At 49.9% G+C, this 14,260-nt stretch overlaps 2 protein-coding genes across 3 annotated transcripts in view; both read right to left on the bottom strand.

Annotated features, from left to right (window-relative positions):
- Positions 1 to 6,546, bottom strand: part of LOC105901714 (Wilms tumor protein 1-interacting protein) — a 32,553-nt gene extending 26,007 nt beyond the window's left edge. For both annotated transcript variants that reach the window (XR_006152662.1, XM_012829208.3), the window contains exon 1: positions 4,319 to 6,546. Coding sequence is in view for 1 of the 2 variants with exons in the window: in XM_012829208.3 (XP_012684662.1) it covers positions 4,319 to 5,639 (1,321 nt within the window). In the remaining variant the exon portion in view is untranslated. The remainder of the gene's footprint in view (positions 1 to 4,318) is intronic.
- A 6,973-nt stretch (positions 6,547 to 13,519) lies between these two features.
- Positions 13,520 to 14,260, bottom strand: part of lars2 (leucyl-tRNA synthetase 2, mitochondrial) — a 55,870-nt gene continuing 55,129 nt past the window's right edge. The window contains exon 21 of the mRNA XM_012829209.3: positions 13,520 to 13,982. Within this exon, the coding sequence (XP_012684663.2) occupies positions 13,803 to 13,982 (180 nt within the window). The 3' untranslated portion in view covers positions 13,520 to 13,802. The remainder of the gene's footprint in view (positions 13,983 to 14,260) is intronic.

The raw sequence follows: 14,260 nt of genomic DNA, 5'->3' as shown, positions 1-14,260 counted from the left end.
ATTTGAAAAAGTCTTCTGCAACTTCAGGATTTAATTGAACAAAAGAAAGCATCTCTTTTCTTCGTTATTTGGCACTTCTGTCTTGAACTGAAACTTTTTCCCTCACGCCACTTTGCTTTGACTGTTTTTTCCTTGTTTGGTGATTTGTGTGCCCTGTCCCCTACCTATCCAAGTCACTTTGGTTGAAGTGTCTGGAGAATCACTAAAGGCTCAAGGGCTCCAGGAAAATGGGAAAAGAGGCGAAGATCAAAGAATCTTATGCAATCTGGTCTATTAGAGAGAAATGGAAAGAGAGAGAGAGAGAGAGAACGAAAGACTATGAGAAAGCATCTGACAGGAAGGAGGAGGCCGAATAGAGCCTGAGTGAGTGAGTGAGTGTCTGAGTGTGTGAGTGTCAGATTGTGTGAGTGTGCGAGTGTGCGAGTGTGTGTGTGAGTCTCTGATTATGTGAGTGTGTGAGTGTCTGATTGTGTGAGTGTGTGAGTGTCTGAGTGTGTGAGTGTGTGAGTGTGTGAGTGTGTGAGTGTGTGAGTGTGCGAGTGTGTGTGTGAGTCTCTGATTATGTGAGTGTGTGAGTGTGTGAGTGTCTGATTGTGTGAGTGTGTGAGAGTGTGAGTGTGCGAGTGTGTGAGTGTGTGTGTGAGTCTCTGATTATGTGAGTGTGTGAGTGTGTGAGTGTGTGAGAGTGTGTGAGTCTCTGATTATGTGAGTGTGTGATGAAAGGAATTTGTTAGCCATCCACACCATATCAAGCACTCCCACAACACAGCATCCAAAGTGCTGACCATCTGAAACGCCTGTGTGTGTATCTGAAACGCCTGTGTGTGCGTGTATCTGAAACGCCTGTGTGTACGTGTATCTGAAACGCCTGTGTGTGTATCTGAAACGCCTGTGTGTGTATCTGAAACGCCTGTGTGTGCGTGTATCTGAAACGCCTGTGTGTGTATCTGAAACGCCTGTGTGTGTATCTGAAACGCCTGTGTGTGCGTGTATCTGAAACGCCTGTGTGTGCGTGTATCTGAAACGCCTGTGTGTGTATCTGAAACGCCTGTGTGTGTATCTGAAACGCCTGTGTGTGTATCTGAAACGCCTGTGTGTGTATCTGAAACACCTGTGTGTGTGTGTATCTGAAACGCCTGTGTGTGCGTGTATCTGAAACACCTGTGTGTGCGTGTATCTGAAATGCCTGTGTGTGTCTGTCTGTCTCCAATCTAGCTCACACACACACACACACACACATGCCCTCATATCTCATCCTGGCTGTCTCCCCAATAACAAAAGGCAGTGTACGGTGTGTGTGTGTATGATGTGTGTGTGTGTGTGTGTGTGTGTGTGTGTGTGTGCAGTCAGTGGGGCCGCTCAATGCCCCCCCGCCTCCCACCCAACCCCAGCCCACCATTAGCATCCATCCCCAACCTTGGCTGTGCCCGTGGCCAGGCCCCTTTATAAATCATGCCCTGGCTCTCTGGGCTCTCGGGCTCCGAGCCCTGCGTAAATTCCAGGAGCCATTTTTCCAGACATTCCTCCACGTCCCCCTGGTGCAGCTTTTTGGCTCCATCTTCATTTTCCCAGGGCAGCGCCTCAACCAATGGGAACACAGCAGGCCGACCAATCCCAGCCTCGTGCAGGTCTCTTCAGAGACACTCATTAAAGACACATCACTTCCTCTGTCTGCCTTACGCCCTTGTGAGACTCCATCCTTGTCTTATTTCTTAAGATCACAGCAGGACGTGTGCTGAAGCTCACAGCAGATCGCATGCGTGGGACAACTTCATCTTACAATAGCTGGTTTTCTTTTTTTTAAACCATCTTTTCTTTTCAGGTTGGATGCACGGACGTCGTGACTATGCAACGACTCCTCTAAACTACAGCGCATAAAGGAGCGGAGGGACCGCTGGGAATGGGGTACGAAAGTGCCCACCTTGACCTTTAACCTCTGTCTTAAGGGTCACCGCGAGGAAGAGACTCACGCTGCCATTCAGGACACAACTCGACTGCATTCAGCACACTCCTCCCTGAGCAGAAAGAACCCTAGTCAGTGCTGCGCGAGAGTCAGCTTTAAATTCATATCGACCGACTTCAGCCATGCCCAAGGCCAGAGCCTCCGTCAGTCACGCCACGCTGTCTGTAAGTGTGACAGAGTGTGACGGTGAGTGACGAGTGGTTCCAGAACACTGCTGACACAGGACTGGATCTGGCCCAGAACTAGCACAGGGTCTGTGTTGGTTACCGTCAACGTAAAGACGGACCAGGTGGAGGTGCAGACAACCATTCAGTACTCAGTCAAAACACACTCAGTCTGGGCCTCAAGGCTTTTCATCAGCCTGCCACAGAATGCCATCTCAGCCACTCAGTCCTATTTAGACCGGACCTCTCACCTATGGTAGTACTGCTGAAGGCACACAAGCTGACACAGGCTGTCAATGACACAGGCTTCCGGTAACAGAGGCAGCCAATGACACAGGCTGAACACATAGCCTAGAGGAGAAGGGCTCTGACCAGGACCCACCGGGTTCATGAACCACCTCCTTAACCACCGCAGAAGTGAAAGTATGCAGACTATGCAAACAAAGTTAAATTGTTATAGGTATCGTTTTAAATTATGTCTTTATGTCTATGGTCTACCCAGAGGAGTCTGAAAATAAATAGGTGTGCAACGGTATGTGTGTGTGTGTGTGTGTTTTTCCAGGCTTTACGTGACATGCAGTATATGTCTGTATCATATCAACACAACAGATACAAACACCAGAAGAGTCCGGACTTCCTCAAACTCACAGGCCCTGACATCCAACCTTGACATTCCATGAGGAAATTCTTAGCAACTGCCAGTAAAGTGTGAAGTGGCGTTCAAGAGTTGAAGTCGTTCCTTTCCTGTCCACCCAGTCTCCCAGTAACCCTTACCCATCTAGAATTGCTCACTCCCTCACATGTACATTCATTCACATTCACATTAGTCACTCACTCACCCACATTCCCACTTAGTCACTCATTTAGTCACATCTACATTCATTCCCATTCCCACTTAGTCACTCATTCACTCACTCACATCTACATTCATTCACATTCCCACTCACTCTCTTGCGAGCATCCCATTCACTCTGGCCCACCACTCACTCAGAAACACACTCCCACCAAGCTCACAACAGACACTCAAAGTACAGCGATTTAGGATTTTTCACACTTAAGATTGTGCTGACGAGAGGCATTCCACTGCATTCCCACCACCTTGCGCTACCCTGAGTGTGTGTGTGTGTGTGTGTGTCATGAAGAGTGATGTGTGTTTACAGTGGCTTCTCCTTGGCTCGCACTTCAACTTTCACTTTGTCTACAAACTGGCACTACATCTGTACCACCCCTCTCTCTCTCTCTCTCTCTCTCTCTCTCTCTCTCTCATACACACACACATTCATTCACACACACACACACACCTCAACAGCCCCACCACCACCATCATGAATGTCTCCTTTATTTCCCAGTGAATGCGAGACAAGCCAAACTAAACCAGGCTCAAGTCTCAGCGTCGCCTGGGCTTGGCTCTGCCCATGCTGGCAGCTCTAAGCCCTGCCGTTTGGGATGTTGGTGTGGCTAAAATTATCCCCCCAGCTCACCCCCACCCCAGCCCCCCCCCCCCCCCCCCGCCCCACACGTGCTTCACATTAGACTCCCAGTATCAACCTGATATAGAACAACAAGCATGTGATCCCCAGGACTGTTTGTCTCCTCTCATCTGGACACTGTGTCTGTTTTTAAAGCTGACGGGGGTAGTCGGGGGCTGTATGAATGAAGTTATACGCTGATAGCCGACACCCCAACTGACCCGTCTATTCCGTCTTAATGCACTTGGTTGAGATTCCCAGTGAGTCCACCAGCGTTCCCACCCTTCCTTACTCTCTGAAAGGATTTACTGTTGTGCTCAGGGCAGCAGACGAAGCGGAGATTTATGTATGACGAAATGAAACAAATTGGACAATGATTAACAGACTAGTTTCCCTCTCCCCCACTCTGGGTGAGGGGTCTGTCTGTCTGTCTGTGTGGGACAAGGAGGCAGAGGAAGCCCTGTAATACTTAAGACTCTGGGAAAGCCATGTTGTAGACACGCACACACACACACACACACACACACACTCATGCTGAAGGTCATATGGAAACATGAGACCTTCTCGTTCAAAGGTTTTTTCTCGCAAAAAAGACAGACTAAGCACCACGAAATTTCAATTGACCGATGTGACATGGCAAAAACACTCACACACACACACACACACACACACACACACTAAAAGCTGCTGGCGGGGAACGGCGTGGCCGGTGTCGCGCTTACCGAAGTAGTCGACTTTGTGCTGGGCGTCCATCTCCTTTTCCAGGCGTTCGGTGAGCGCTTCTAATTTTATTTCAGCCGCAGAGGGCCTCTGCTCTGGCTGTTTATGGAGAGCCTGGCAGGGCAGGGGCACCGCTTCTGTTCCTCTGGGGGGGCAGGGGGCCTCAGGCTGGGCAGCCTCGCCGGCGTACACCTGGTCCGCCGCTCCCGGGGGCTGGAACCCCAGCTTGGCTCCCTGCTCAGCGCTGCCGTGGGCAAAGCCTGGAGAGCCTGCGGTGACGCCGGGAGGTTTGGGCTGGACCAACTCGGGCACAGCTGCAGACAGGTCGGGTGCTGCTGGGGCCGGAGGGGGGGTCCCGGGGAGCGAGCGGGAGAGCCCATTGGGTCGGGGGTCTCCCTGGACTGGCCGCTGGGCAGTGCCAGGCTGGGTGTGCGAGGCAAGAGCATCTTGAGAGGGCTGAACGTAAGCCTCCGCTGCTCCTCGGAGAGACCCAGTGGGGGAGTGCTGGAGCACGTCTGGCCTCCCTGACCCAGCGGTGTCCACAGGCCGACCTCTAGCCCAGTCCTGGTTGGCCTGAGGGAAGAAGGAGGGCGAAGCCTGGTGGCCCGGGGGCGTCCCGGATCGGTTCAAGCCGACCGCGGGTGAGCCTGGAGAGGGGAGACTGTTGGGGAAAGTGGGGGATGAGGCCTGTCGTTGAGGCGGCTGGGGTTGGGGGAACACAGGGGTCGCCCCGGGACTGTGAGACCCCCGAGGGGGAACCCAAGATCCCAACGGGCTGGGGGGTTGGCCAGGGTGCGTGGGGGCGGAAGCCAGACCCTGGTTGACAGCAGCTGGGGTATGGTATGGGTAAGAATGTGGCTCCTTGTTATCGTAATTATTTCCGTGGCCATATGCTCTGCTGCTGGCCACATCGTGCTGAGGGACCGAGTGGTGCTTCTGTGCTTCATAGGAATCATACGGACTTCCAACAACCGAAGCCGCCGCCACGGGACCGGACAGAATGGGAGGCTTGGCTGCCGTCTCGCCTGCCTGTCGGTAACTGTTGATGGGCGGCCGATCTTTGTTATAAAACGTGCTGTCTGGCGATCTAACGTGTCCCCCGTTCATTCGCGCTGTCAAACTAGTGCGGGCCATTTCCTCCTGTTGCTTCTGCATGTGTATTTTAGTCATTTTATTGGCAAACACTTTTCTGGTTTCTTCGAAGTCCGGGTTGTTGCTGGAATCTCTCTTCATTCGGAACAAACCGTCCTTAGACGCCTCATACATGTTGAGGTCCTCAATAAACTTGCTTGCTTCAAGTCCCAAATCATCGTACTTATCCATGATGAAAATCCAAAATAAAGACCGAGGTTTGAACACTAAAACTATGAACAGAAGATTGTCCACTTACTCTGAAATTTACGAGATCGTCATTTACACCAATTAAACGCGCATTGAGTTACAACCTATCTGTCACGTAATACATAACCTGCGGTAACACTTTTATGAGCGGTAGAGCAGCTGCACAATTCCAAGGGTAATCCCAGGATAATAAAACGCGAGGAAGGAAGAATCAAACACTGCTTATTGCAGGTGAGGACAAACTCTTCCGAAAAGACGGAAAAAGGTTTAAACAAAGTTCTGTTGAGAAATCAGTAACTTGCGGCAGTACCGAAGTTGGAAATCCAAACGAGCGGGAGGCGGTGATCCCGTCGCTTTAACCGAGTGTTGACGACTGAGACTGGCAACCGATCAGTGGTTGTCCCGTGGTAGTCACAACGCCCGGGAGGGAGGGGGACTAAGTTTTAAATCCTTTCAGGCGACGTTCTACCTATGGCGAGCTTCTTCCAGTAGGCTATGCCAGTCAGGATGCTGCTGTCCGCTTCAAATCACAGTTGAATTTCGTCCGCCTGCCCCCTCTCCAATCCAGGAGTATGGTGCCCAGTGCGGAAGCCGTCTCTAGACTTGTGGGGAACTTTTGTTTTTGATTTGTGAGAGTTTTACAGTGCGACAGTTTACCAATATGCTACCGTGTCCCTTTCGAGTTTAGGGGTGTCTCCGAAAAAGAACTTCTCAGATTGTGATCAAATAAGTCCGTTGAGAGAGAACGTAGTGAGAAAGAATAGTAGCCCTTAGGACTGTGTTGACCATGAGACTGAAAGAGCGCTCAAGTTGAATTTAAAGACACAGTGAGCTTTTTCCTGAAAGTACCTTGTCACGGCTCACCGACGGGAGACACAGAGTTCCTTTGCGTGGGTGTATGTGATGTCCAAACCAAACACGCACAACCATGCCTATTTTCGGCAACACAGAGTTTTTTTTTCTCGGTTTCGTGAGGGACCTGTGGTGTTTTCTCTCTGTACTACAGTGGTTATCAGTCGCCAGTAGCCTAGGAACTGCACGTCTTCTTAGATCAGTTCTCAAGAGAAACAATACCTAATTTTATTAATAGACTATGTCTTTGTAGTGAAATGGAATATCTAGCAGTCAGTGGCGTTTAACCTCTGGCTGGTAGTTGGCCTGGAAGTAAAACTTAAAGCAAGTTTACAGAATACACACATCACACACACACATATATAGGGAGAAAGAGAGACTTTTGCCTACTCTTAATAAAAACGTGCGTATTAAAATTAAATATGGAGGCCTGATATTTTTCATATCATGTGTTGTTTTTATGTTAATATGGTGCTGTTTCTAGGCTGGCAGGTAGGACAGTCCTGTGTTTGAGTCTGTCTTTGCCCCCAACCAGAATGATAAGTCACAAACATGATGAGAGAGCTATGTTCCAGCTATTAGCCAATTTCTCTCTCTCTCTCTCTCTCTCTCTCTCTGTTTCAAAAGAGTGAGCACCTTATACATCACAAGCCTTCCGCCATTTACATCTGTATTTCTGAATCCTCCTCAGTGGGCCTCTCCAGAGTAAAGGAGGTGTAAGGACAGCAGCTGGCTCTAGGGCAGCTCTGTCACTGATATGGTACAGATCAGCTATAGCCAAGGCAGGGTTTGTAATTACGACATGGATAATCCTGTAGTCAACACCGACGTCTTCGCCATTAATGTCTTAGGCGTCCTCCAGCAGGTACACGAGACCTCAGAATCTAACGAGACTCCATTAAGTCGGGACCAGACCTGTACCAGACCTGTGCCAGACCTGTGCCAGGGTCTGTCAGTGTCCCGAGTCACAGATGGAGGATCAGTGAAGACTGTGTGGGAGTAAACCTTACCACGATCGCTCAGAAAGTAACAGACTTTAAGAGATCTGACCCAAATCTGGTACTGATCTGTTTGGAACTGCCACAGTTGTGCGCTGGATCCATATCAGGGAACTGTCGGGCTCTCCTGTTGGCGTGGGGTCCTGGGTGGAGAGGACACGTCCTGAAACAGCACACTGTGTCTTCACACTCTTATGCAAGCAGGGAGGGACACCATGGCAATATGGAGAGCAAACATGGCAGCCAATTAAAATCACCGCACCACCCCTCCCTTCCATGCTGCTGAAGCACCGTGTTGATTGGCTGGGATTGTTTATGGCTCGGTCCGAGTCACTATGTTTGTTTCCCATGTACAGAGCCAGGGCTGTGTATGAACATCGGGTTCTTTTTTTAGCATAAACAGTGAACAGACAGCTAGGGGACCGTGAGGAGCAATTCACTGAATCTGACAACATGTTTATGGGATTAGAATCATGGAGTGGATATATATATATATATATATATAGAACCTCACATACTAACAAAGTTAAGGGAGGCTACTATTATTACTCGGTTTATTTAGGCGAGAGATTTCACCATTGCACATATAAACTGCAACGCTGATGCTATGATTGTGCATCACAGCTAGTGTGCTTGCTGAGAGAGTGATTGTAAATGTAAAAAGTGTAAGTGGATATGGCAAAATGTGGAGACCGGACGGACAATAGAACTAGTGCGCGACTGAGTCTGCTGTCACGGGGGACAAAAACACACAACAAGGGAGAGGCCCTGAGTGAGGGAGAAACGGGTCGCCATGGATTCAGAGGGCTTTGTGTACGGGCCCTGACATACCGATACGCCGGCCTATGGGACATAAACACACACACACACAAACAGAGAGATTCACGTTGCACTGCAGCCTCTGCTGGGACCACTCTCCTTTGTCTACTGACCTCCAATGGAAACTACGCTAGTGGAAAAGGTGGGGGTGAGGAGGTGGCTAGGGGTTTGAGGTTACGAAAGTTTTTTTCTGGGGAGGGGGTAGAAGGCTCCGGGACACACACGGACACACACACACACACACACACACACACACACACACACACACACACACACACACACACACACACACACACACACACACCAGGGACCAGGGGTAGCATCTTTGATGGGCTTGCTACACATCCCATTGTTCCTGCCTGTTGTTTTGAGGGGTGTGTCGTAGTAATGGAATAATGGAGTCTGGAGGCCACAATGCAATTACTGGCAAATCTTTACTGAGCGCAGGCATGTGTATGTTGAGGAAACGTCGGCCACAACAGAGCCATGCTTGACACGGCCAGGCCGAATTTACGGGCTTTCTCACGCTATACCCGGGAACTGGAATACTTTAGTGGGAGCAACACACAGGCATGAGGAGGGAACGACGGCAAAACAAAATGGACACCACGAGGCAGATATCATTTACTTCACCAGCGTGGCTCCCTTAAGGGGTTTCAAAACTCAATTAAAAAACAAAGTCTCTGATTGAATGTGTTTACACGAAGTGGTAACTAAGGAATTTAAATAACTTTTTATGGCGGCTCTGGTGTATTACTGGCATATTAAAAAACCTTAAGAGCCTTCTTTGTGTGAAATAGTGGGAGACTGTGTGTCTGTGTGTGTATATATGTGTGTTGTGATGTAGCCAACTCTGGAGTTTTGGTTAAGGCAGTGGAAGCTGTCTCGGTGTGTGTATGTGTGTGCGTGTGTGCGGCGTAGGTAAGGTGGTGGAAGCTATCTTGGTGTGTGTGTGTGTGTGTGTGTAGTGTGTGTGTGTGTGTGTGTGTGTGTGGCGTAGGTGAGGCGGTGGAAGCTGTCTCGCTGAGCTCGTCTCGTCTCATGGCTCCATCATTATCAGTGGCGCCTGGATTTTCCCCCTGAACCACACCGCTTGGTCACAGCGGCAGCCTAATTGTGAAATTGGGAACAAATGTGCAAAACAACTCGGCTCCACCCTGGAGTTTTTTTCTCGCACATTACTGTTTTTTCCCCCCATCAGTTAGCTGGGCGGGGTTGGGGATGGGGGAGAACATTCTGGAACCTGTAGCAGTCATAACTTGCTCCTCGATGCGCTGCCTTATTTCCTGCTTTATTTCCTGTCCTTTGCTGCCTCAGAACACGTCTACTTGCCATTGTCATGGAAACGCTGGACTGTTCATCAGGCGTGATGTGGGAGCAGGGTGTGTAAATTACCTGAGGTGTGAAGTTTCTCATGGGCCACCACACACACACACACACTCGGATTTAGAACATACACACATACCAGACATCACCACACACACACACACACACACACACACACACACACACACACACACACACACACACACACACACAGACACACAGACACACACACATACTCAGATGGGATAAGATGGTGCCAAGCCATTTTCTGTTGTGTTGATGGGAGCCGGGGTGTGCCAAGCTGAGGACTTTAATAGGGCTTTAGCCAGGCTTTAGCACGTGCCCGCCACATACTCACGCCACCCGTGCTGGTCAGCGCTCAGAGTGCCAGCTGGCCAGGGATGGGGAGAGAAGAGGAGAGGGAGGAAAAGAGAGGAGAGGAGAGGTAGTACTCCCTCCTGTTTGTCAGATGACTTCTGTGCGTGACTTCTGAGGCCAGGCCCCTTCTTTCTGCCCAAAGCTGAGAGCAAACAGCCTCAACCCAGAACAAACATGCGTGGGAGTGAAGCAGGTGTGGACCACTCCCAGACGCTCACACACAAGAGGGACACACACACACACACAAGCACACCGAACGCATGATTGCAGAAGCTGCGGCCTGGATGTTTGATTCAGTGGTGTGGGTTGTGCATGCATCTGCATGTGTGTGTGTGTGGGGGGGGGGGGGGGGGGGGAGGCAACCCAGGTGGCCTTCTACGGTTCGGTGCATTTGCCCTTGTGACCCCTGCCATCAGTGCAGATTTGGTTGTGTGTGAGAACGCACACTCCCCTGGACCCCACGAGCCAAACATTCCACTGCGGCAATGATATCTGCAGAGCGAGGGCTGGGAGGAATGCCGGTCCCTGATAAAAACAACCCCCCCCCCCGCCCACCCCCCTCGCGCCTTCTCTCTCTCTCTCTCTCTCTCTCTCTCTCTCTCTCTCTCTCACACACACACACACACACACACACACACACACACACACACACACACACAAATGTATGAAATATATTACTATGTTATTAAATATCAATAGTAAAGGGATTCCAATCAATATATAAATAAGGCAATGGATGCAGCCTTAATAATTAATCATATAATGTTACTAAATTATTAAAAATATTCTCAATTTCTCCATTTCAATATTTAATATGAATTAGGATGATGCTAATCAGTTCAATCAATTTCTAATTAATACAGTTCAAAAGTCCAACACACCAGCTGTTCTAGCCGTATCGAAGGTGAAAAATAGGAAGAACTACCGGTAGTAAAGTTCACAGGACAAAGGGGTCAAAACTCCAAGCTGGGGAAAAACTATTGTTGTAGAACTGTTGTTTTTTAATGACCGGATGAACGTACTGTATGCAACACAGTCTCTCCTCTCCTCTGCTCTCCTCTCCTTCGCTGCTGCAGCTCTGACCCCACCAGTGGGGCTTCAATGAAGCCTGATGAGAAGAAAAATGACAGGGGGCACAAGGTCAGAGGTCAGGAGGTCACAGGCTCACAGAGGCAGCAGGGCAGGCGACAGATACCACCTGACTGAGCCCCATTGGCGCCAGGTCTGAAGCAGGTTAATTCCAGGTTCATTGGCTAATAGGGATCTGTTAGCTTGAGAGCACCACAGAAACTCAACAAGCAAGCACTCCTCTGTCTGCTGCCATCTCTCTCCCTCTCTTCCTCCCCCCCTCTCTCCTTCCATCTCTCTCTCTCTCTCTCTTCCCCCCCTCTCCTTCCATCTCCCCCTCTCTCCTTCCATCTCTCTCTCCCTCCCTCTCTCTCTCTTCCTCCCCCCTCTCTCTCCTTCCATCTCTCTCTCTCTCCTTCCCTCTCTCCTTCCATCTCTCTCTCTCTCCCTCCCTCTCTCCCTCCCTCCCCCTCTCTCTCCCCCTCTTCCTCCCCCCCTCTCTCCTTCCCCCTCTCTCTTGTTATGTCAACCCTCATGACTCCCTTTCTCAGCCATCTCCATCTCTCCCTGTTCACATGACCTATAGTCGTGAACGTGTAACTGAAAATAAAAAGTGAGGTAGGCCTGTTTTTTTTTAGATGTTTTCATGCCGACCAGACACAAGTGAATGACTATCACCTGATAACACATTACTGCGTTACTGAGCACCAGGCAATGTGCTAATAAGGCAGGCTTGAGGATGCGTTAATAAGGCAGACTTGAGGATGCGCCATTTTTGGATGTGAACTCAAGTATCTGGGCACACACACATCACAAAGACTTTAACACTGTATTGGCATGGAAGAATAAAACCAACAAACAGATTTACAAACCAACAAACAAAAAACAGGTGTGTGAGAGGGCAACCCAAATCCCCCGCCCCCCCCAAAAAAGCTGCTGTTATTTTCAGTGTGGTTTGACAAAAGCCCCTCTAAACAGGGATCTCACACACACACAATGCAAGTGTGAAGTCAGCACACAATGCCAGTGTCAGCAATGAGCACTTCCCGCTCGCCCAGCGCCCAGAGGCTTAATATAGCCCAGAGAGGAAGGTATCAGTGCCGGGCAGATCATGTCCCTGTGAGTCACGCTCGGCTACTCAGAGAGAGCGTGCTCGATGTATGTGTGTGTGTGTGTGTGTGTGTGTGTGTGTGTGTGCTTGTCATCTGGAGAGAGTGGCTCTCTGTGTGTGTGTGTCATCTGGAGAGAGTGCGATCTATGAGTGTGTGTGTATCATCTGGGCACGTTGAAAGGTCATCACAGGCAATACAGATGCTGTCAGCAGCACAGAGACGACTGCAAAGAATAGCATTTCAACTGGAGGGAGCTCCGCAAGCTAATAATATGTCAAACTGCTGACCACCGTAACACAATAACCTGACACGTCTGGTGAGAACGATAGTCATGGGTGATACGGTACTGATTCAGCACTAATAAATGTGTTCCTTCCACCATCACGCCCATAAACACATTTCAGATAGCTGTAGACTCACTAAACGCATTCAACTGTAGGAATGGGTCCATCTGGGTTCTGGCATGGATCAACTTGAGCCACGTCGGATCAGGGCTGGAATTCGCTCCACAGTGGGCAACTATTTGGACCCGGCTCCAGCTCCAGCTCACGTGGAGGTCTGGGGGCTCATGGAGATGTGTGTCGGCGCTGTTCTGAATCACGGGTGCCAGGTTGGGGACCGTTTTGGACTCTGGATGTGTTCAGAGCCTTCTGATCCTGTCCAATCCAGTCCAATCTGGTGCTGACAGGGGAGCAGAATGGAGCTGATCCGAGACGAGCTGAGACGAGCGAGATGAGTTGAGCCGCTGAGTCACACTGGGACAGGAAGAGTGAGACGCATTCCATCACATGCACAGCTGCAGGCCTTGAGCTGATCTGACACAGGAATGGGTGTGTGTATGTGTGTGTGTGTGTGTGTATCTGAAAGTGTGTATCTGAGTAACTGCTTGCTTTCTTCTTTCTTCTATCTGGCTTTGAGTGTGTTTGTGTGGGGTGAACGTGTGATTACATGGACTGTTATGTTTTTATGTGTATCAGTGTGTATGTGTGTGTAAAGGTCTGTATGGGTGTGTGTCTGTTTGTGGGAATAGTTTTGTGTGTTTTACAGGGGTGTGTGCATACTTATGTGTCAGTATCTGTGTGTGTGTAAACAGGTATCATAACAACTCTGACCCATCAAGCTTCACTCACCAAACAGCCTTTTTATAGACAGCGCCCCCCCCCCCCCCACACACACACACACACACGCACAGATATAGCCCCGTGTGTTATTAGTATCCCTAAGTGACTAAGCACATGGGGGAAACTGGGGAGTGACACTGCGATGACAAACACTTATGGGGAAATAAAGTCACACATTAGTCTCAGCATCACTTTAGACATCAGCAATTTTAATGTCATGACCAACCGACGGAGGCCCCCGCCACCTCGCTGTCTGCTTTAGGAACTGCAGGCCATCAGAGTACTGAGCAATGATACATGAAAACACACAGAGTAAAAATGTAACGAAAAAAGACAAGAGTGTTCAGTAGATCCCCCTTCTCAATGTCCCGAGTGGAGAAGAGAGGACAGCGAAAGCCCAGCTCCCAGATTCAGAGTCCACTTGAGTGACAGCATAACCAGCCAATCAAGGCATCTGCGTTAAGCCCGGCCTCACTCCTCCACCAAGAAGTTAATGAGCGCTGTCCTGGGAGAGAGGATGGCCTTCTTGATGATGCGGTCGCCAAGGAGACGGAGACCCAGGGGGCTGGCCAGGACCAGCGCCCGCACCTGCTGGGCGTCCTGGGCCACCTCACGAGGCACAGACACACTCCCACATGCCTTGTTATTGACCTGGAGGAGGAGGAGGAGGGGGAGAGACAGATGTTTAACATTTTTGTGTTAAAGTCATTCACATTCCTGCACCATTAAAGACATGCAAAATGTGCACATATAACTGCATGTATGTAACTGTATGTAGAATTCACAAGAGAGAATAAGAGATACAGAGGGAGAGAGGGAGGGAGAGATGGAAGGAGGGAGGGAGGGGAAGGAGGAGGGAGGGAGAGCTGGATAGGTTGGGAAGGCTGAAGAGTGATTGTGAAGAGGAGAAGGCCAAACTTCGGCCACAT

The sequence above is a fragment of the Clupea harengus genome, chromosome 11 (assembly GCF_900700415.2).
Source record: "Clupea harengus chromosome 11, Ch_v2.0.2, whole genome shotgun sequence".
Lineage (NCBI taxonomy): Eukaryota > Metazoa > Chordata > Actinopteri > Clupeiformes > Clupeidae > Clupea > Clupea harengus.
The sequence above is the reverse complement of the archived record's forward strand: the minus strand, read 5'-3'. Positions and strand labels throughout refer to the sequence as shown.